At 39.2% G+C, this 24,690-nt stretch overlaps 1 protein-coding gene across 1 annotated transcript in view; it reads left to right on the forward strand.

Moving 5' to 3' along the window:
- PECR (peroxisomal trans-2-enoyl-CoA reductase) overlaps nt 1–24,690 on the forward strand; it is a 39,542-nt gene that overhangs the window by 744 nt on the left and 14,108 nt on the right. Inside the window, exons 2-5 of the mRNA XM_065927667.1 lie at nt 6,261–6,394; nt 9,442–9,607; nt 15,161–15,242; nt 23,429–23,525. Of these exons, the coding sequence (XP_065783739.1) occupies nt 6,261–6,394; nt 9,442–9,607; nt 15,161–15,242; nt 23,429–23,525 (479 nt within the window). The remainder of the gene's footprint in view (nt 1–6,260; nt 6,395–9,441; nt 9,608–15,160; nt 15,243–23,428; nt 23,526–24,690) is intronic.

A 24,690-nucleotide genomic window follows, 5' to 3' on the forward strand; every position in this document is an offset into this window, starting at 1 on the left:
ATGATTAGGAAATATGGAAAGACTACTGGAAAAGTTTTTAACATGTGGAGAGGCTCCCATCATATAGTCTTGAATCTCTTTTAATATTTACCTTGACTTGGGAGTTAAGTAGGTAGTAATGGCCATGAAGTTTCACCAGAGTCAGATTAAGAAATGCTAATTCCCCCCTTTTTTTCTTATTAAGATACTTTAATAAAGTATTTAAAAAATTTTTTTAAAGCATACTTTTTTTAAGTTCATACTATGTGCGGAGCTTGACTTGGGTGAAGGGAGGACTTTGTGAGTACATAAGGAGGAAAGAAACCACAAAAGAAAATAAATATGAAAATGTAAATCCTCGTTGAATTAAAAAAATACATGAAAAAAATTTGAAGGTACATGAAGAAAAACATTTGCAATATGCAACAAATTTACTGTATAAAGAGATCTTATAAATAAGGGAAAGATCTAACACACCGATAGAAAAATAGGCTTATGATAATGGGCCACACATTTTAAATAAAGAACTAAAAAAAGGCAGTAAGTACATGAAGAAACAGTCAATTTTTTGGCAGTGAAATGCAAAATATAGCAATAAAAAGGTCCATTGTTTTTCTAACAAAATTTTAAAACATTAGGGAGAATGAAAATGTTGATGGCAGAGAGGACAGGGAAGAATGTAAAATGTCGCAAGCTTTCTAGAGGTTAGCTTAAGGGAAAAAATCCAAACATGTTAACAGTGTTCATGCTGTGTGACCTAGTAATTCCTCTGTCAGGAATTTATTCTTTGGAAATAATCAGGGACAGGCACAGATATGTGTAAAAGAGTATAATGTTCAGTAGTGAGATGTGACAAGGGAAATGAGTAAATCAGTAACAATGAAATATGCTGCTAGACTTTATATTGTCAAATGCAAACCATGTGATTTAAAAAAGTAGGATTCTAAACAAAATATAGCATTCCAATTTAATTGTTAATGAAAAATCTATATGCAGGAAAGACTGGAAAGAAGTTTACAACATTGTTTATCAGCAACTGCTTTTTCTGGAAATGATTTGAATGATGAGTGGTTAAATTGTATTCATTTTTCAGATTTTTTTAATGAACATGTAAATTGTCTTTGCTTCCCATATGTTTCTAATTCTCGGCACATAGTATGAGCTTAAAAAAATGAAAAAATGCACCTTAATAAGATAAAAAAGGGAAATTAGCATTTCTTAAAAGTCCGTCTAGTCAGGGCTATGGTTTTTCCAGTAGTTATGTATGGATGTGAGAGTTGGACTATAAAGAAAGCTGAGCACAGTTAAGAATTGATGCTTTTGAACTGTAGTGTTGGAGGAGACTCTTGAGAGTCCCTTGGACTGCAAGGAAATCCAACCAGTCCATCCTAAAGGAGATCAGTCCTGAGTGTTCATTGGAAGGACTGATGTTGATGCTGAAACTCCAATACTTGGGCCACCTGATGTGAAGAGCTGACTCATTTGAAAAGACCCTGATGCTGGGAAAGATTGAAGGCAGCAAGTAAAGGGGACAACAGAGGATGAGATGGTTGGATGGCATCACCAACTCAATGGACATGAGTTTGAGTAAACTCCAGAAGTTGGTGATGGACAGGGAGGCCTGGCATGCTGTGGTCCATGGAGTCACCAAGAGTTGGACACGACTGATTGACTAAACTGAACTGAATCTGACCTTGGTGCAACTTCATGGCCGTTACTCTCTACGTTACTCCCAGCACCAAACTATATCCCTGTTCAGGAAAATCCATAAGAAAAGTAGACTCGGTTGTCATTTTCTGTGAAGGTCAGATACCAGACTTCACAGCAGATTCATCAGATCCTGGCTCAGCCTTCCAATATACTTGTTAAAAACAGTAGTGGTGTATTGGAAATACATTCCCTACAATGAAAGAATATGCAAATACCTTTTACTCTGAGTTGCTCAGCTTAATTTTTTTCTACCAGAATTAATGGCTATTTCTGAAAATTGTTACAGATACCCAAATCAGGCAAATTAAACAATAGCCAATTCTCTTTTCATTGAGAAGGCTCCTATTTTTTGGCGTGAGATACAAGTTGGATTTTGAGGCAAGTGGTGATTTTTGTGTTGTCTTTCACATCCAAATGATTTGGACTGTTCCTTTTCGGTGAGAATGGTGAAAGCCCTAGGTCACAAGAGTAGGATATAGTGAACAGAATTGGAACGCTCTTTCATCTATTTGACAGATGCTGTTAGACAAAGGGAGCCCGGATTCCATCAAGGGATATTGAACCTAAGACCATTCGCATTGAATTCAAGCCAAATCCTTGTCTCTGTCCTCAAGTTAGTCATTCCCTTTCTGTGACAGTGACTCAGCTGGTAAAGAATCCGCCTGCAATGAGAGAGACCTGGGTTTGATCCCTGGGTTGGGAAGATCCCCTGGAGAAGGGAAAGACTACCCACTCCAGTATTGGCCTGGAGAATTCCATGGACTGTATAGTCCATGGGGTTGCAAAGAGTTGGACACGACTGAGCAGCTTGTACGTTCACTTTCTGTGACAGTGGATAAAATGAAAGTAGGAATTGCAAGTGGAATTTGTGAGGCAGGACAGCACTTTTTGTTGCTCTGGTGACTAGGTTCTTACCAACACCTGGGATGTAGAAGGTACTGAAATGGAGCACTCTGAGTTGAAGATTGAAAGGAATCAGTATCAACCCAGGCAAAAATCAATATATTTGGCTACAATTGCCTCAGATGTGGAAATAACTCATTATTTGTTAGTTATTTCAGTACCTTGTTCTAAGTAAGTTTATCAGTCTGAGTTTGTCTTGCAATTCATATAAACAAAAATGTCCATGCAAATCATTTAGCCTAAGGGTGAGGAGAAGGATATTATCTGATAATTTTCTAAATTTCTAAATAAATGTTCTTAAATAAGAACATTTATTTATTTATTGCCATAAATTCAGGCAGTATTCAAGTATATAAAAGAAAACTAAAATGAGCTTTCCCATTCTGCCCATCTCCTAAACCCCCTTCTATAAGTCACCCACATGCACAAATATACACACATGTGTGTATTTTTTTGTTTATAAAACCAAGACTGTAGTATTGTTGTTGTATGCATATGTAATAATTTATTTAACCGTTCCTTTAATGGAATTGTAGGTTTCTAGTTTTACCCACCATTGCAACATTCTGCCTTGTAATACCTTTATACCCTGGTTCAAGTTTATATACCAGTTAAAATAAATACCCTTTTAAAGTTGTGTCCCAGGATAGCTCTACTAATATTAGATAACTTTCCAGAGGCGTTCAGCATTCAGATAGTAATTAGTGATAATTTGATAATCTTCTAATTAGGTAATTCCTGTGAATAATCCTAGTTTGAGACCTTGGACAAAGCAGGCATTAATCACCTAGAATTCTTGAGAATTTTTTTTTTTTTTTAATGTGGCTTAACTTCTTAATGTGGATTTAGGAAGAGTTATAGATATCCAGTTTCCTTACCTTGTTCAGCCTGTGCTCTACTCTGGAAACTAAAACAGATAATGCTTGCCTTGAAGGCAGAAAGATTGAAGACAAAGAAGGGAACAGGGCGGAGGCCATGGCAGATCCAGGGGAGCTTGTTTCTCCTTTCCATTTTACTAATTGGATTAGTTCTTCCTCCTAACTCGGGGAAACTTGCTTAGACCTGGGCTGAAAATGTGTGTTTCAATTCTTTCCCCTCCTGAGGAGGGGAGAAGTTTCCTTTTGGAAGCAGAAGCAGAAAGGAATAACAGTACTCCTAACAATATAATATATGCTTTGTTGAAAATTACACATTAATTTTGATAAATTGAATTCTGTTTTAAAGTTAGTCCTGTCTTACAAGGAATTCATGGTGATTTTAATACTTGTTTTGGAAAGCTCTCAGATTACCTACCAGAATTTCCAAAAGTTGTCTGCATGTGGAATTCACTAAATCATAACCTAAGCTTGAAAGAGAGTTTTTTTTAAGTGCCTTATTTTAATATGGAGAAACTGCCTCCTGCTATACAGCTAGCTCTGGCCAAAATGCAGAGCCGTTTTACTTCTTAATGTTTCTAAATGTCATCTGTTCCATATGTTAATATTGAATGTGTGGCCTGTTTGTAGTATAACGGTTATAACAATGACAGGGTCCCAGTCCTCCAGGAGACGAAAGTGAGTGGGAGGAGACTGTGAATTATCATCCACTACAGGCTTAAATGCTCTCTTAGTGTAAGGGATACAATGGGCTTCCCAAGTAGTGCTACAGATAAAGAACGTGCCTCTCAATTCAGGAGACATTCATGTAACAATTAAATGCTGTCCTCATACATTTTGTTTCTATATATGTGATAAAGCCTACAATACATTGATATCATTTTTACTTTCAACAGTCACCACCTTTTGCAGGACTTGAATAGAAATAAGATAAGTCTTCATATTTATTTACTCACATAGTGACCATTTCTGGTTCTCTGTCTTCTTTTCTATAGATTTAGATTTTCATCTCGTATCATTGTCTTTCTGCTTAAAGAACTTCCTTTAATCTTTTTGTAGTGAAGTTCTGTTTTCATGAATTCTTCTGAATATTATATGTGTGAACAAATCTTTATTTTGCCATTATTTTTTTAAAATATTTATTTTAATTATTTAATAGATATAATAGTTTAACAGAAGTGGGAACATTAATATATTTATGGGAGGAGAAAACACAATGGCAAGCAGTACATTTTTCAAACCCCACTGATAACATCAAACAATTCAGACTTCATTTTAGTGGATAACAGCACCATTCATTCTTCCCTGAAACTGGAGTTTAAATCTGTTTTCACTGGGTAAGAGTTCTAGGTTCCAAAACGCCCATCTCCTCTCCCCACCCCTAGTGTCTTCAAGTACTTGTCTTGGCTTGCGTTGTTTCTGAAAAGAAGTCTTCTGTCTTTCGTGTGTCTTGTGTTCTTTTTCTCTGGCTGCTTTTAATATTTTCCACTATATCCCTGGTTTATTTAATTATGTTGTTGGTGTTATTCCTGATTCTCTTTTTATTATTTCACTTCTCTCCTCATTCTGGGTTGTATCTCCTTGCTTCTTTGCATACCTTGTGGTTTTTCGGTGGATGCGAGACATTTGAATTTTACTTTGTTGGAGGCTGGTTTTTTTTTTTCTTTTTCTTTTTTTGATGTCTGATCTTATTTATTTGTTACTCTTGGAACATCTCATCTTTGACTGGACTCAGAAGTGGAAGCTCCCGGAGAGGACCGCCTCCCTCTCTTGGCAATCTGTTCCTGCTGTTTTTCTTTGGCTTCTTTCAATCTCTTGACCAAATGTTGTATTCTGCAGCCTCTTCCTTATTTTTCTTAAGTACACTGTTTCTTCAGAGCAATATGCCTGTGTGTGTGTGTGTTACAGAACAAGGGGAGTAACAAGATGCTTAATCTTGGGTGCTTGGGTCCTAGGTAACTATGTTACTATCATTGTATGGTTATTTTTGTAGTCTTGCAAACGTTGCTGGACTTTGTTCTGTGATGTACTTAACTTGGTAGCAGTTTGATACTTTAAAGAGGCTTTCTTTCTGTTAAGTACTGTCCTAAACAGCCTTTAGTCCAGGATTAATTTTGCTTCACGCTTGAGGCCATACCCTCCGGGTACTTTGCTCAATACCTTGTCAGAGTTTTTTCCTGGTTGGAACACTAACTTTTGCCTAGTGCTGGACGAGTGTCAGGGTTTATTCCTTCTGTTTATTTTGGTTGGTTCTTTGCCCAGCCTCAGATTGTGTCTTTTCTCCAATGTACCGATCAGTGCTCAGTTGAAGATCTGAGGGAACTCTCGAGATCTCTGGAGTTCTGACCCTGTGTATCTCCCTTCCTCTCTGTTCCTCTGTAATCTAGCTGTCTTAGCCTCCCCAGACTCCCAACTTCATCTCTTCTACCCAGGAGCCTGCTGGGCTCTGAATGGATTCTTCCTGCCTATGCTGCAGTCTGAAGACTCTCTCTAGGCAGCAATCTGAAATAATAAGAGGGCTCACATTGTTTGTTTCCTGTGTTCACTATCACCGCCCTGTGCTCCCTGATATCCAAGGCCTGGAAATCCTTGTTGCATATATTTGTTCAGTGTTTTAGTTATTCTAGTTGCTTTGGTTGAATTAGGATCAATTCAGTTCCTATTACCATAATAGAAGTTCTCATTCATATTTCTATTCATATTCATATTTTCTAAACATTTTTGCTTTGGGAATGTAGACAACTAATGAAAATATATCAGTATTTACTTGTTCTTTGACTGTTGTCTCCTCAGGATGTAATGTGGTCATTGCGTCCCGTAAGTTTGATAGGTTAAAATCTGCTGCAGATGAACTGAATGCCAATCTGCCTCCTACCATCCAGGCTCAAGTTACTCCCATAAAATGTAACATCCGTAATGAAGAGGAGGTAAAGCTAATCTCTCTCTTTTTTTTTTTTAATTGAAGTATAGTTGATTTACAATGTCATGTTTAATTTTTGCTGTATAGCAAAGTGACTCAGTTTTATATAAATATATGTTTATGTGTGTGCATATATTCTTTTTCATATTCTTTTCCATTATGTTCGTCACAGGATATTGAATATAGTTTCGTGTGCTATATAGTAGGACCTTGTTGTTTATCCATCCTATATAATAACTTACATCTGCTAATCCCACACTCCCAATTCTTCCCTCCTCCTTGGCAACTACACATCTGTTCTGTATATCTGTCAGTCTGTTTTGTCTTGAGGACATGTTGATTTGTGTCATATTTTAGATTCCACATGTAAGTGATGTCATACAGTGTTTGTCTTTCTTATTTCACATAGTATGGTGTTTTCAAGGTCCATCTATGTTGCTGAAAATGGCATTATTCCATTGTTTCTAATGGCTAAGTAATATTCCATTGTATGTGTCTGTATATCTGTGTATATATATATGTATATAATTTTGTATATACACATATAGCACATCTTTATCCATTTATCTGTTGATGGACATTTAGATTGTTTCAGTGTCTTGGCTATTGTGAATAGCGCTGCTATGAACATTGGGATGCATGTATCTTTTTAAATTTTAGTTTTTTGGAGGTATATGCCCAGAAGTTGGATTACTGGATCATATAGTAAGTTTAGTTTTCATTTTTTGAGGAATGCAAATCTATCTCATCCTTTATTCACTTGTTTTAATTTAGAGTAGCTGTCCCTAACCCTGACTGTGCTTTAGGTTTTGCCGTGGTAGCTGTCTTAGATGAGGTTCACTAGAAGCAGAGCCTGTGAAGGTGATTCTTGAGCTAATGATCTATTGAGCAAGTGGCCTCAGGAGAAAGAGAGGAAGGGAAGACATGGAGGGAAAATAAGCAAGAACAGTTTAGTCTGGAGGTTACTGCCGGGGTCCAGCCTCAGCAGGATCCAGGGGGTACCCTCAGGATGAACGGCGTCGGTGAGAGAGAGAGAAGACACGTGAGACCAGCCTTTATAGGGCCAAGTCTGTGTTTTACTTTTTGACAACCGGTTTTTTACCCTTTCACAGAACGTTTTCAAGGTACAAGATGCTTACTCATGATTACACAGGATTAGCATTACATCATTTTGATTTTTAGGAAAAGCAGGATTTTTTTGCTTTCTAATTCTATAGCAGTTTTTAGCACATGATCTTCTGGCCTTGAGGCTATTAACATTTCATGCAGGTCAGGTGATTGTAAACCTATTTTCCGTTTTTATGGTGACCTTAACTGAAAGGTAACAGGGTCATAGGGAAATAGTACAGAGTAGAATTATATTCTTGTTAATACAAAAATTAATCTTTCTGCAAAAGTTGTCAGTTGCGTTTATCTAAGAAGTTTACCCCATACAGACTCTGCGGCTTCAGTGAGGCAGCTTCTGTCTAGTACTCCTGGCTGACAATTAACAACCATCTCATTGTTACCACACTAGGGCTAAGTTCTTATTTCCCTAGATCTTTAACTATATTAACAGTGGTTTTTATAACACAACCTTAGCACTTTAAAGGCAAAAATACAGCAAGCAAAACACAGCAAGCAAAGCACAGCAAGCAAATCACAACCCAATAACCACCTATAGAATAATTTTCTTATGTTTTCTAATAGGGCTCCTTTACCCCTTAAAAGGGCTCTATATCTATTAGGGCTTTTATATAATCAGGTTCTTTATGCTATTTTATGATTAGGATATTATAAACAATCATGCATATTAGTACCAAGCGCATAAATGCATTTGGCTAACAAAACTACCAGCAAAGGAGTTTGAATTAAAACACTCCTTTCACCCTGAATAATCTCATAAAATACCACCACCTTGGAAACTTATTGATTAAAGCTCTAAATTGATTCTTATTTGGGAAGAGAACGGGGAATGCCTTCCTGCCTGTGTCAGGGAAATTAGGGAGTAGTCCGTTGAGGCAGGCATCAGAAAGACAGATATCATCTTTAAGGTGAGCGCCGGGGGCAGCTTTTCGAAATCCCTGAAAACCTGATCTGCCTTGCCTGTCAGGCTTTCTCCTCATGACCTTGTCATGGGTGGGATCTCGTGAGCTGGCCTTTTCGCAAACCCCTGAAAACCTGATTCGCCTTGCCCGTCAGGTTTTCTCCCTTAGGCCTTTTTAGGGGTAGGGTTTCGTGAGCTGACTTTTTTGAAACCTCTGAAAACCTGATTCACCTTGCCCGTTAGGTTTTCTCTCCTATGGCCTTTTTAGGGGTAGGGTCTCGTGTGTTGGCTCCCGGCAGGTTACTTTTCATGCCTTCTGCCCTTTAACTCATTTTGTAATGTCTATTTCATCACTCTCCAATATTCTGAGTTGGTTGTTTACAGATTATTAGAGATTATTGTATGAGTGATACTAATCCTTGGATAAATCTTGTCATCAGAATTTTAAATTTAGCATTATGATCTATGGGTATTGAAGCTGGTGACATAGGATTTTCAGGTTTATTCATTGTGACTACATCTTCATTTATTGTGGTTCTCAGAGTTACTATTCACTGAGATACTGTGAGCTCTGCTACTCTCCTAAAGCAGATGATAAAGTCCAGGTAGCAAGTTAGTTATTAATCAGTTCACTCTTAAAATTTTATTTGTTTGCTGGAGTATAATTGATGTACAATATTGCATAAGTTGCAGGTGTATAATATAGTGATTCATAGTTTTTAAGGGTGATACTCCATTTATAGTTATCATAAAATATTTGCTGTATTCCCCATATTGTATAATATATTCATTTAACTTATTTTATACCCTATAGGATATAGCTCTTAATCTCCTACCCCTACGTTTTTGATCCCTGCTTCCCTCTTGACACTGGTAACCACTAGCTTATGCTCTGTCTCTATGAATCTGCTTCTTTTTTTTTTGTTATATTCACTAGTTTGTTGTACTTTTTAGATTCTACATATAAATGCTGTTATACAGTATTTGTCTTTGTCTGTAACTAGTTCACTTTTATTGTTTTTCTTTAGGTGAAAAATTTGGTCAAATCCACCTTAGATATTTATGGTAAGATCAATTTCTTAGTAAACAACGGAGGAGGCCAGTTCTTCTCACCTGCAGAAAAAATCAGTTCAAAGGGGTGGAATGCTGTGATTGAAACCAACCTGACGGGCACCTTCTACATGTGCAAAGCAGGCAAGTATGGATCAGTAATCCAAAAAGTGAAAACGTATTTATGTTAAGATCATAGGGCACCTGAAAGAGAAATTGTTAGGGGCTCAGAAGCTCCATGTCATTAACGCTTATTGCCCTAATTTAACTTATATACAATATAGTCATGTAAATTGATACATTTCTGGAGAGTAATTTGGCAGTGTTTTAAAAATATGAATTTGCTTGATCTGTTGATTTTATTTCTAGGAAGTTATGTAAAAATGATTAAGAATTTGTACAAAGATATAGCTACAAAGTGCATCATTAAATTAAGGAAAGCTCCATACTTATTTTGTTTTTAAGAGATGAATCTGTTAAATCTATTGTAAGGACCTATTAATTCCATGAAACCTTCAAGGAGAATACCAGAGTCCACATTTTTTCTGACTAATAAGTAACTAGCACACATACATAGTTTTTGGATCAAAGGTTGTCTTTCATAGGTGGTAATATTCAACCCTGAAATTGGATAACTGAAGAGTTTCCTTAGAAGCTATTCAAGACATTTCTACGCTGCAAAATGTGAAATGAGTATAATTCTGACCCACAGGGTCTTCACCCCAACATGGATTAGGCTTTATATTCTTATTCTTGATATTCCAAATCAAAGGTCTTGCAGACATTTTCAGGCTTTATCTTTATCTAACTGATAATACAGATTTCTGTATTAATTGTGATAACAGGATTGACTGCTGTGTAGAGATCCAGAAAAAAATAGGAGCTTGAATAAGATAGTTGATTTCTCCCTCACATAAAAATTCAAGATGTATAGTCCAGGGATAGTATAGTAGTTTCATAATCATTAGGGAATAAGGATCTTTCTTCTTGTTTACTGCCTTTAACATGTCCATCCCCTAGCCCAAAATGGCTGCTTCAGTTCCTGCCATCATAACTGCATTCTAGGCAGCAGGAATTCAGAGAAGTGTAAAACTCATTCTTTTTAACAGCGTTGTCTGGAAGTAGCACCGTTACATTTACTGACATTCATCATCAACTAAAACTCAGTTAAATGATTATACCTACCTATAAGTGATACTGGGAAATAGAATCTTTACCTCTGTGCCTAAGTACAAATTCAATTTCTTGTAAGAAGAGGAGAGTGAGGACTACGAGACAGATTTCAGTCTCTTAACTCAGCCTTCATAGTTCAGCGCTTTGACATCTTCCAGCACTCAAGTCATAGATCTCTTGCAAACCTTAAGTTCCATTAATTAGAACCTTTCAGAGTCTAGATTCAGTTATGATTTTTTACTAGCCAGAATTGAATTAAAGAATCCAAGGCCTATAGTTTTTATTTTGTGTTTACTTTAAGCAATTGGACTTTTGGTTTTGACAACAAGGAATATGGGACATACATTTTTCTATAGAAGAATAATAATAGTGAAAAACTGAAAACCATTTAAATATTTTAAAGTAAAATATTAGTTGAGTGAAGTTTTATACATCTATAGCATAGAGTACTATGCAGCCACTGAAAATATAGGTACAAAAGTCTACTTCTCAATATGAAAAGATATTCCTAGATATCACTGAGTGAAAAAAAAGGTTTAAAACATTCTATCCAGTGTGATCAGATTTCTGCAAAGACAGTATATATTTTTATATGGCTGTATATAAATAGATATAATTCTGAAAGAGTTTCTAATAGAGCATTGACATCTCTGGGAGGTAAAATTGCATATTATTTTCATCTTTTTCTTTTTGCTTCTCTGCTTTTTCTGATTTTTCTAAATCGAATGTGTATTGTTTTATGTAATTAAAATGATTTAAGTCATGACTGCCCTGAAGTTCCAGCTTCTTCAGCTTGTACTCTTTGACACCATATGCTGCTGTTAAAGAATTGTGGGAAGATCCATGTTTAAATTTCTAGTGAATTTAGACTTTTCTATAACCTTTAATTATTCATTTTACTAAAATAGAAAATTTTTTCTCTCCATTTATTTTTGGAAAAATGTTGAATATATGAAAAAGTTAAAGAAATAATGCAATGAGCTCTTCTAAGGCATACCTGTTTTATTATGTTTTGTTTTATTGCCCATCAAGCAAATCTGTCAGGAATGTTTTTCTAACAGCTTTTGCTTACTTTGGGTCTCTGTGTCATATTTTGGTAATTAGCACAATATTTCAAACTTTTTCATTATTATACTTGTTATGATTTGTGATCAGTGATCTTTGATGTTACTATTGCAAAAAGATTATGACTTGCTGAAGGCTCAGGTGATGGTTAGCACTTTTTAGTAATAAAATATTTTTAAAATTAAGGTTGTACTTTTTTTTTTTCAGACATAATGCTGTTGTACATTTAATAGACTATAGTATAGTGTAAACATAACTTTTATATGCACTGGGAAAGAAAAAAAATTTGTGTGATTCAGTTTATTGCAATATTGGATTATTGTGGTGGTCTGGAACTGAACTTACCGTATCTCTGAGCCCTGTCTGTGTACCTTTCATTTAGATTCACCAAGTGCTAACATTTTGCCATATTTACATTCTCTAATCTCCGTGTCTTTCCCCCCTCATCCTCCCTCCTTTTCTATCTCCCCTCAACCCCCCACACCCTTTTCACAAATAATTTAAAAGTGAATTGCAGACATCATCACACTTTGACTTACATTTTTAAAGAATAAAGAAATGTTTTCTATGCAACTGCAATACCTTTATCACATCAAAGGAAATATACAGTAATTCAGAAAGATCAATTATCACATAATCATATTGGAATTTCCCTTAAAGTCTAGTAGTGTTGGCGATATTATTCTGAGACTTATGGTGTGTAGTGTGGGCTAAAGCGAGTAAATCAGTTCAGTTCAGTCGCTCAGTCGTGTCTGACTCTGCGACCCCATGGACTGCAGCACGCCAGGCCTCCCTGTCTCTGTAAATAAGTTATTTTAGTACAATTGAGAGCCAAGATTTTTGGCATTGGCAAAAGGAGAAGTGAATGTAGACAGATGAGGCTGAATAAAAACCCCTGTAGTCTGGAATTTGATTAGAAACATTGTCCCCTGAAAAGAAACAGTTATTAATTCAGTGACAGTGCGTCCTCCTAGCATCCTTTATGTGATCTCTGAATGTTACTTCCAATTAAAAGGAACTGGGATTCCATAGTGAAACAGCTTATTACAGGGGAGGAAATGTGCAAGATAAGCCTAGAATATTTTGTTTCAGCAGAAATCTAGGAAGCTGTATGGATATGTTACTGAACCAAACTTGGATCTGCTCGCTTGTGTGTGTTGAACCCTCATGCATTTCTGGTGAGAATGTAAAATGGTGAAAACACTTTGGAAAACAGTTCAGCAGTTTCCTAAAAAGTTAAGTGTAGATTTAACATGTATGCATGTTTGTTAGTTGCTCAGTCGTGTCAGACTCTTTGTGACCCCATGGACTGTAGCCCACCAGGCTCCTCTGTCCGTGGAATTTTCCAGGCAAGAATACTGGTTGTCACTGTTCAGTCATGCAGTCGTGTCCAGCTCTTTGTAACCCCATGGACTGCAGCACGCCAGGTTTCCCTCTCGTTTACCATCCACCAGAGCTTGCTCAAACTCATGTCCACTGAGTCGGTGATGCCATCCAACCATCTCCTTCTCTGTTGTCCCCTTCTCCTCCTGCCTTCTATCTTTCCAAGCATCAGGGTCTTTTTCTAATGAGTCAGCTCTTTACATCAGGTGGCCAAATTGCTGGAACTTCAGCTTCAGCATCTGTCCCTCCAATGAATATTCAGGATTAATTTCCTTTAAGATTGACCGGTTGGATTTCCTTGTAGTTCAAGGGACTCTCAAGAGTGTTTTCCAGTACCATGGTTCAAAACCATCAATTCTTCAGTGCCTCAATAAACATTTTTATAAAAAGAAAATATAAATTAGGATTTAAAAAATATCATATAAGCAGCAAGCTGGAATGGTATCAGGGAAGAGTCAAGCACTATTTAATAGGGCTTCCCTTGTGGCTCAGCTGTTAAAGAATCTGCCTGCAATGCGGGAGACCTGGGTTCAATCCCTGGGCTGGGAAGATGCCCCGGAGAAGGGAAAGGTTACCCACTCCAGTGTTCTGGCCTGGAGAATTCCATGGACCATGTAGTTCATGGGGTCACAAAGAGTCGAACACAGCTGAGTGACTTGCACTTTCACTTTCTTTTCACGTCAATGCTCAGCCTTCTCTATGGTCCAACTCTCACATCCATACATGACTACAGGAAAAACCATAGCTTTGACTATATGGATGTTTGTCAGCAAAGTAATGTCTCGCTTTTTAATATGCTGTTAGGTTTGTCATTGCTTTTCTTCCAAGGAGCCAGTGTCTTTTCATTTCATGGCTGCAGTCACCATCTGCAGTGATTTTGGAGCCCAGGAATACTGGAGTGGGTAGCTATTTACTTTTCCAGGGGATCGTCCTAGATCCTTGGAGACCCAGGGATTGAACCAGGGTCTCCTACATTGCAGGCAGATTTTTTACCATCTGAGCTACCAGGTCATATGCAGATTTAGCATATGACACAGCAATTCTAATCGTAGGTATCTCCCTACTGAAAGTGAAAACATGTCCACACAAAGACTTGTATTCATAATCACTCAAAGTGGAAACTGTCCAGTTGTTCCATCAGCTGGTGAATGGGTAAATATGGAATGTGCACACAATAGAATACTATTTAGCAATAAAAAGTAGCATTTTTACTTTCATGTGTTACAATACGGAGTTCAGTTCAGTCCAGTCGCTCAGTCGTGTCCAACTCTGTGACCCCATGAATCACAGCATGCCAGGCCTCCCTGTCCATCACCAACTCCCGAAGTTTACTCAAACTCATGTCCATTGAGTCGGTGATACCATCCAGCCATCTCATCTTCTGTCGTCCCCTTCTCCCACCTTCAATTTTTCCCAGCATCAGCGTCTTTTCCAATGAGTCAGTTCTTTGCATCAGGTGGCCAAAGTATTGGAATTTCAGCTTCAACATCAGTCCTTCCAATGAACACTCAGGACTGATCTCCTTTAGGATGGACTGGTTAGATCTCCTTGTAGTCCAAGGGATTCTCAAGAGTCTTTTCCAACACCACAGTTCAAAAGCATCAATTTTTTGGTGCTCAGCTTTCTTCACAGTCCAACTCTCATGAACCTCCCAAAAACTATTCTGAGTTAAAGAAGGCAGACACAAATGACCAAATATATGAAATATTCTGGAAGGACAAATCTATAGAAAGAGAATGTAGACGAATGTTTGCTTGGGGATGGATTGGACTGCAAATGGTCGTAAAGGGACTTTTTGGAGTGGCAGAAATACTTGAAAACTGGATTGTGGTGATATGTATTTATTAAAAACCGTTAAGGCATACACAGAAAATGGGTGAATTTTATGTTATCTATATGTGCTGCCGAAGCAAGCACAGAATTTTATGATATGTAAATTGTACCTCAGTCAATATTTTTATAAAAAGAAAATATAAATTAGAATTTTAAAAATATCATATAAGCAGCAAGCTGGAACAGGGTATCAGGGAAGAGTCAAGTCACCATTTAATAGGATTGTCTTTCTGTCTCCTGCAGTTTACAACTCCTGGATGAAAGAACATGGAGGATCTATTGTCAATATCACAGTACTTACTAAAAACGGATTTCCAGGAGCTGTGTAAGCACTTACATTTTTTCTTCCTATGTCTTTGGGTTTGTCTGTTGAATAGCTGGGGAGTAGGTAGAGCGATTTTCTTAAGTATAGATCATTAATCCCTTTAATGCATTGTGACTTCAGTACTTAAAATTCCGTTTATTGAACTTTGAAACATACTTCTAAAACATGACCATTCATATTAGGGTTACCCAATTTTCCAAAGAAGTAAGAACAGTAGTAGGCCCAGTTAAGTAATTTTTTTTATCAGTATGTCCAAATATCTCATGGAGCATTCTTGTGTGTGTTTGTATTGGCCACACAGTGCGCTTATGGGTTTCTAATTCTCTCACCAGAAATAGAACCCATGGCCTCCTGCAGTGGAAGGGTGGAGTCCTAAACACTGGACTGCCAGGGAATTTCCACATAGGGCATGCTTATGCCAAAAATGATTTGTTGTCTCCTGTAAAAATTCACATTTAACTGAATGTCTTGTATTTTATCTGGCAGTCCTAATCTAGATGTAACTAAATGTGTCTGGAGACATCTTTTTGGTTTAAAATGAGGAAATGACACCAATCTATGCTAATTTAGTTTTGAGCATTGTGGATATACCTATCCAGATTAAAATAGAACTGCCAATAAATTATTGTTCCGTAATAGAATTTGACCTATTTGACTCTTATTCTGATTTTGATAAGTTTTTATTTTGGAAACTGATTTAAAAATTTTTTTTTAACTTTTTTATTTTATATTGGTTTATAGTTGGCTAACATTTTTTTTTTTTTAAAGAAAGTGAATGAACAGCCTACTGGCACAGTTGATTCTTGCATAATAGCCTAAAAGGCTAATCAAAACAGAAAGTTGAAAAACAACATACCAGGAAGCTACTTGACCAAGTTCAGTTGTTAAAGAGTATGATGTTTTTTAAAAAATGAGTTATGCTGATTTCTTTTGTATCTTGTAAGCTCTGATTCTTTCCAATTTTTTAAATTAAAATTTTATAAAAAACTTTCCAACATAGAATTTCTGTTTTTGTGAAGTAGACCTATCTTAGTATTAAATTATGCATGCTAGTTTAAACAAACAACTATATAATGTAGAAAGTCAAGTCCTCCGTACTCTTTCATCCCAGAGATAACCTGTTAATTAAGTAAGATGGTGATCTTACTTCACTTAATCCCTCTACAATTAGTAAGTAATTGATAAGGCAATAATTTGGTACTGTGTTAATATTGTTTGCCATCATGATTTTAGCAACCACTGTTGACCCTTTTCAGAGAAGGCAGCGGCAACCCACTCCAGTACTCTTGCCTGGAAAATCCCATGGATAGAGGAGCCTGGTAGGCTGCAGTCCATGGGGTTGCGAAGAGTCGGACATGACTGAAGTGACTTAGCAGCAGCAGTTCACCCTTTTGTGAATCACTCATTACACTGGGGCTGTGAAAATGTTGGTTTTTCTGATTTCATAGTTGCTTCTATGCTTTTTAGTTGATGGTGCAGTGCTTAGTCAGTCATGTCGACTCTTTGCAACCCCATGAACTGTTGCAGGAGCCCCACCAGGGTCCTCTGTTCATGGGATTCTCTAGGCAAGAATACTGGAGTGCATTTCCTTCTCCAGGGGATCTTTCCAACCTAGGGGTTGAACCTAGGTCTCCTGCATTACAGGCAGATTCTTTAGCTGATACTCTTTTGTAGAAAGACTTTTATTTACATTACAACCATCACTTCTTTAATATATGTTATTATAATTATTAACTTTTTTGGTATACCACTATGAAGTCACAGACTTCTTTTCAAATTGATTGTTTCAAATGTACACATTGTCTCAAATTTAACAGAAATTTGTGTTGTTTCTATGTTTTGCTATTACAGATAATTCTGCAATGAATAACATTATAAATACTTCTTTCATATTTGCAGAGGTATATCTTCAGGGTGGGCTTCCCAGGTGGTGCTAGTAGTAAAGAACCCATCTGCAGATATAGGAGACATAAGAGATATGGGTTCCATCCTTGGGTCAGGAAGATCCCCTGGAGAAGGGCATGACAACCCATTCCAATATTCTTACCTAGAGAATCCCATGAACAGAGGAGCCTGGTGGGCTACAGCCCATAGAGTCACAGAGAGTTGGACATGACTGAAGTGACTTAGCAACAGCGGCAGCAGCATCTTCAGGGTACATCCCAGAAGTTAGGATTGCTGGGTGAAAGGTAAAGGCATCCTCTTAGGCATTTGCAAGTTTCTTTGCATTTTGCTGGCCCATCAGCAATGAATGAGAGTGCCGGTTCCTCAGAGCCTCATGAAAAATGTGTCTTGTCAATTTCTGGACAACTCTGATGGTCAAGGTATAGTATCTCAGTGGAGCATCTATTCATTTGTTAAAAGGCTACCTGAGTATCTCTTGTTTGTGTGTTCGAGTTGCATTTTTGTTTTCGCACATGCTTCTCTGGTTCTGATCATTTCCTGACATTTTCAGTGTCATCTAAGAGTAGCCCGATTTCCATTACAGTCTATGCAAAGCAGCTTAGATTGACCTACTGATCTTTTGGGTCCTTGTCAATAATTACCAGGGCAAGAGATAGGCCAAACAGCAACTTGGTATCTCTCATGGAGAGAGAATTCGTGGCCCAAATACCTACCAATGAATGAATGAATTAACAAATTGTGCTATAGCTATATAATGTATTCCTCAGAAATGAGAAGTAAACTATTGATTCATGCAGCAATGTGGATAAATCTGAAAATAAATATTCTGAGTGAAAGAAACCAGATGGAAAAGATCATGTATGTATGATTTCATTTATATGTTTTAAGGTTTAGAAGGATTTAAAAATTTTGTTAGTGCTAGATTCACTGAGAGTTGGATATTATTTTACCTCCTATTCATTAATTACCGGAAGGAAATGACGCAATGTGATAGCCTTTAAGGTGGTTTATCACTCATAATTTCTTCCTGCACAGATTGGTAGACATTTTAATTCGCATCTGATACAGAAATAAGGCCTTAGTGTTTCAGAAAATGTTCTCGGTGAAAGAATGGCTATGAGGCTTGTTATTCAGATGGTGAAATGAAATCTCACAGAACTTGTAGTCCAGATAAATGCCCTTCCCTTCCTTCTCTCTGGGCTTTTGCTTTAAAAGAAGAGTGGCTGGAACAATGCCCATATAACAAGGTCACCAACCTGCAGCTGAATTGTCCACCATCTGTTCTGTTTTGATGGGGGTCACTTTCCCTTCCTGGAAAGGGTGTTTTTAAAAACCCTGCGGTCCATTCAGGTGTCTCACCCACCTGGAGCTCCCAGCAATGCCAGCTGGAATCAAATCCTTCAGAACACAGGAGTATTGGTGATGCCGCCAAAATCTTACTTTCCTCTGCCTGTTGAAGCTGAAGAAAAAAATACAGAGAGTTTAGAGGAAATAGAAAGGTGACTTTAATCCTCAGCCAGTGGAGGGGCGAACACAGTAGGCTTATGCCTCAAGAGCTGTGCCCCTGCCTTCCTAGAGGAATCTGGGGGATTATATAGATGAGGGCTACCAGTTGGGGATCGGAGATGAGGAATAAAGGTATAAGGATCTTGTATTCTTCCTCTTCTTGCACTGTTTCAAATACAATCATAGGTTGGCATCAGATAGCCCAGTAACTGGGTCTGGCAGTCTGGTAGCCTGGTGGTTAGATCCATTGTTTTTTATGAACTGTACTCCGGTCCTCTTTCTATAATGCAAAAGAGAAAAACCACAGAGGGTGGTTGCAAGAGACTTCTGTGCAGGTGGCACCGAATTCAGGATGTAATTAGCACAGAGTTAAAGGACAGTAGGTGCAGAATGTAGTCCACGCAGAGTTAGGGGGCAGAACAGATTGAGTTCAGTTCAGTCGCTCAGTCGTGTCCGACTGTTTGCGACCCCATGAATCGCAGCACACCAGGCCTCCCTGTCCATCACCAACTCCCAGAGTTTACTCAAATTCATGCCCATTGAGTCGGTGATGCCATCCAGCTATCTCATCCTCTGTCGCCCCCTTCTCCTCCTGCCCCCAATCCCTCCCAGCATCAGGGTCTTTTCCAATGAGTCAACTCTGCATGAGGTGGCCAAAGTACTGGAGTTTCAGCTTCAGCATCAGTCCTTCCAATGAACACCCAGGACTGATCTTCTTTAGGATGGACTGGTTGGATCTCCTTGCAGTCCAATTAGGAACAGTTAAAGTAAAAACAAGGAGTAACCAGTTCTGCTCACTGTTCTCTCCATCTTCTTTGTTCTCAGGAAAGGAAAGAAAAACTCACTCTTTTTTTCCCCTCCTTTTCACTGCAACACTAGATAAGCAGTAAATCTCTCTGGATAAACTCTCTGCTTTTTCTTCACAAATGTCACCTTTTTTTTTTTTTAATCCCCAGAAACAAACAGATTAGGATGTGCTGTTTCAAGATCCAGAGTAACTTTCAATTTCTGTATAGTTTTCTTCAGTGCCAAATACTGCAGAGGAAGGGCATATCCTTTCTTCCTTATGGACCAAGCAGAGAGCTGGGGGCTGCAGGCTGTTGTACCTGTCAGAGGTGGTCTCACCATCCAGCAGCAATTTCCCTCCTGGCATCACACTCTTCTCTGCCAGCCTCTTCAGTAGATCTTTGAGTGTGGAGATGTGGTCTGAAGGTGCTGTTGTGTTTGCACTGAGTCTGTATTAGATGTCCTTCTCTTCATCAGCTAACCTTGAGAGAACTATGCAGGGGAGGAAAAATAATTTTCCCTCTGCCCTTCTGAGCTCTTAGCTGAGACCCCTGTAATAAAAGACAAATGAACAAGAGAAAAACTAACAGAAGTTGATTCACATGTGTACCTCATGTATACATGGGAGATACCCAGGGAAAAATGAGTAACTGCCTGTTGGGGCTTTGAATTTAGGATTAAAGACTGTGTCTTAGTAGGGAATGGGCTTCCCTGATATCTCAGTTGGTGAATAATCTGCCTGTAATGCAGGAGACCTTGGTTCTACTCCTGAGTCCGGAAGATGCACTGGAGAAGGGAGAGGCTACCCACTCCAGTATTCTTGGGCTTTCTTCGTGGCTCAGCTGGTAAAGAATCCGCCTGCAATGCGAGAGACCTGGGTTTGATCCCTGGGTTGGGAAGATCCCCTGGAGAAGGGAAAGGCTACCCATTCCAGTATTCTGGCCTAAAGAATTCCGTGGACTGTATAATCCATGGGGTTGCCAAGAGTCGGACATGACTGAGTGACTTTCACTCTCACTTAATAGGGAATGGGGAGAGGGGTAATAGGCCTCTTGGGGTGGGGAGTAGATGATCTTTGGGAAAGATGGATGGGCCCTTTGAAGAATAGATGGGAGATATGATAGTTGGTGATGATGTTTGTCCCGATGTGGTGTTGACCACTAGTCTCCCATCCTTTGACAACAGTCAGCCTTCCCTGGTTGATGAGACTCCCAGGGAAGGGATTTATGACACTTGGTACCATTTGGTCAATAAGGGGAGTTCAAAGAAAGCCCCTCTCTGCATCTGCTGTGTTTTCAAGGGACCCCAGCTGAAAATGATCACTCCACCAGAGCAGCAGCATACTTTGGGGGGTGTATTCCGCTACCCTTCAGCCGCCTCTTGCTCACATTCTGCAGACGGCTTCCGGTGCTGAAATTCAGAGAGTACTTTCTGTCTCTGCTCTTCCATCTGCGTCTCTCTCTCCCCCAACCCCCACACGCCTCTCTCTCAGTTTCAGGGGGCTGTTCGGGAGTCTGGACCTCCTGTGGTGGCCCTGGTGGTCAGGATGAGGACAAGGGGACAAGCACCTCTAGGTCCTGCTCACAGAAGAGGGCCCGGACTTGACTGCGCTTCCTGCAGACGCTCATCTGTTTTGTTCCCGCCTCTTGCTTCCAGTAGTGTAAAGCAAGACGGTAACCCTGTGACCCTGCCCAGCTGGGGGGTACTCCAGAAGGGCCCCTCCTAGCATTGGTGTCAAGCAAGGAAACCCGTCATGCCGGGGTCCAGCCTCGGCATGATCCAGGGGGTACCCTCAGGATGAACGGCGTCGGCGAGAGAGAAGACACGTGAGACCAGCCTTGATAGGGCCAAGTCTGCGATGGAGAGAGAGAGAAAGAGGGAGGGAGAGAGAGAGAGAGAGAGAGTGACCAGACGGGGGGTGCAGCAGAGTCTGGCAGGGTCAGACAATGCTTTATTTTTTACCATGGCTTTTATACCCTAAGTTAGTACATTTCTAAGGGGAAGATAGTTTAACATTACATCAGCTTGTTCTTCACGAAACCAGGGTGTTTTCTGCATACTTCTTTGTTTATGAGGGTCTTGTACATTATCTTCTGGCCTTCGGGCCTATTAACATTTTATGCAAGTCAGGTGAATGCAAACTTATTTTCTGTTTCTCTGGTGACCTTAACTGAAAGGTAGCAGTCTCACAGGGCAACAGTACAGAGTAGAAGTATAACCTTGTTAACACAAAAATTAATCCTTCTGCAGAAGTTGTCAGTTGCGTTTATCTAAGAAGTTTACCCCATACAGACTCTGTGACTTTGGTGAGGCAGCCTCTGCCTAGCACTCCTGGCTGACAATTAACAACCATCTCATTGTTACCACACTAGGGCTAAGCTCTTATTTTTCTAGATCTTTAACTATATTAACAATGGTTTCTATAACACAACCTTAGCACATTAAAAGCAAAAACACAGCAAGCAAAACACAGCAAGCAAACGTTAACCCAATAACCACTTTTAGAATAATTTTTCTTATGTTTTCTTAATAGGGCTTTCTCACTCCCCAAAGGGCTCTATGTCTATTAGGGCCTTTATATGATCAGGTTCTTTATGCTGTTTTATGATTAGGGTATTATAAGTAATCATGCATATTAGTACTAAGGGCATAGATGCATTTGCTAAATGAACTAGAATGCCAGCAAAGGAGTTTAAAGTAAAACACTCTTTTCACCCTGGATAATCTCATAAGATACCACCACCTGAGAAACTTACTGATTAAAGCTCTAAATTGATTCTTATTTGGAAAGAAATCGGGGAAGGTCTTCTGCCTGTGTCACAGAAATTAGGGAGTAGTCTATTGAGGCAGGCATCAGAAAGACAGGTATCATCTTTAAGGTGAGTGCCGGGGGCAGCTTTTCGAAATCTCTGAAAACCTGATCTGCCTTGCCTGTCAGGCTTTCTCCTCATGACCTTGTCATGGGTGGGATCTTGTGTGCCAGCTCCCGCACCGTCATGTGAATTCCCCCAGGGACGGGTGGATGTGGTGTGACACAGGTGTTGGCTGCATTTGATGGTGATGAGGTTGCTCAGGCACCTCTGGCAGATGGGAGCGGTTGGCTTCTGCCTATAGTCCTGCTAGGGCTTCTGCAGCCGACACTGGGGTGAGGGTGGGCTTTCATCAGGAAATTGGGGCTCTAGAGGTAATCTCTAGTGAGGAGTGGTTACTTGCTTGGTTCTGAGGCTTCATAATTGGAAATTCCAAGCCACAGTATGTCTCTACCTTTTGCACCATATGGGTGCAGACTGAAATATTTTGAACCTGTTCCCTGGAACTATCTTAAGATTTATTTAAATTTTGGTATGTCTAGAAGTTATTTTGACATTATTTCTAGCCTGACATATGAATTTCATATACCTTATTACCTGAAATTGATTTAAAGAATAACCACACTTGTAACCCTCCAAATTACCAATTTGTTTATTTTTTTTCGTAATCGAAAGTTCCTCAAAATATTTCTGTTTTGCACGTGGAAATTTGGGGGGGATCTTGTGTGGGCTTTGGGGCTTCCCAGGTGGCGCAATGGTAAAGAATCCATCTGCCAGTGCAGGAGATGCAAGAGACGCAGGTTCATTCCCTGGGTCGGGATGATCCCCTGGAGTAGGAAATGGCAACCCACTCCAGTATTGTTGCCTGGAAAATTCCCTGGAGAGAGGAGCCTGGAGGGCTACAGTCCATGGGATCCCAAAAGAGTTGCACATGACGGAGCATGCATGCAGACAGGGAGATGTGGGCCTTGACTTATGTGAGATGTGTTTGACTAGCAGATAGCTATGGTTTCATGTTAATATTGAAGGACCTGGTTCTTTTTTATAGCTCAGACAGGGACTCATAATACGAATGTTCTTGTGCAACTCTGACAGGTCACTGGTATACCTATCAGTTTAGGTGATATGAGACATATCCAATAGAAACTGATGGTGATCTTTGTATTTTGTCTTTTAAAGGCATAGCGGAGCTGCCAGAGAAGGTGTTTACAACCTCACCAAGTCCTTAGCTGTGGAGTGGGCCAGCAGTGGAGTAAGGATCAATAGTGTCGCCCCTGTACGTAAATGTTCAATGTGAAAGCTGTTGACAGATTGTGCTCTTCTGATTTCATTTGTGGTGTTCATAGAAGTACTTGTTAATATGTATGTGTACTAGAAAAGATTGACTTTTAAAAATAGATAGAGTCAGAAAGAGTATTCTTTGATTTACAATCAGATTGTCAAGAAGGGTAAATTAAGTGATTCTCAATCCTAGCTGTATACCAGAATTATCTGTGAAATAGTTACAAGCTAGTGATATATAAGCTTGAAATGCTGGGCTGGATAAAGCACAAGCTGGAATCAAGATTGCTGGGAGAAACATCAATAACCTCAGATAGGCAGGTGGCACCACACTTATGGCAGAAAATGAAGAAGAACTAGAGAGCCTCTTGATGAAAGTGAAAGAGAAGAGTGACAAAGTTGGCATAAAGCTCAACATTCAGAAAACTAAGATCATGGCATCCGGTCCCATCACTTCTTGGCAAACAGATGGGGAAACAGTGGAAACAATGTCAGACTTTATTTTGGGGGGTTCCATAATCACTGCAGATGGTGATTGCAGCCATGAAATTAAAAGACGCTTACTCCTTCGAAGGAAAGTTATGTCCAACCTAGACAGCATATTAAAAAACAGAGACATTACTTTGCCAACAAAGGTCCATGTGCTCAAGGCTATGGTTTTTCCAGTGGTCATGTTTGGATGAGAGAGTTGGATTATAAAGAAAACTGAGCACGGAAGAATTGATGCTTTTGAACTGTGGTGTTGGAGAAGACTCTTGAGAGTCCCTTGGACTGCAAGGAGATCCAACCAGTCCATCCTAAAGGAGATCAGTTCTGAGTGTTCACTGGAAGGACTGATGTTGAAGCTGAAACTCCAATACTTTGGCCACCTGATGCAAAGAACTGAATCGTTGGAAAAGACGCTGATGCTGGGAAAAATTGAAGGTGAGAGAAGGGGACGACAGAGGATGAGATGGTTGGATGGCATCCCTGACTCAATGGGCATGAGTTTGAGTGGACTCTGGGAGTTGGTGAAGGACAGGAAGGCCTGATGTGCTGCAGTCCGTGGGGGTCACAAAGAGTCAGACACAACTGAGTGACTGAGCTGAAGTGACCAGCCTTGACATCTTACCACTGGCCTGCTTCAGCAAGAATATCCCTGCCGTTGATGTCTCTCTTTA

Source organism: Muntiacus reevesi, chromosome 3 (assembly GCF_963930625.1).
Source record: "Muntiacus reevesi chromosome 3, mMunRee1.1, whole genome shotgun sequence".
In the NCBI taxonomy this organism is placed as follows: Eukaryota; Metazoa; Chordata; class Mammalia; order Artiodactyla; family Cervidae; genus Muntiacus; species Muntiacus reevesi.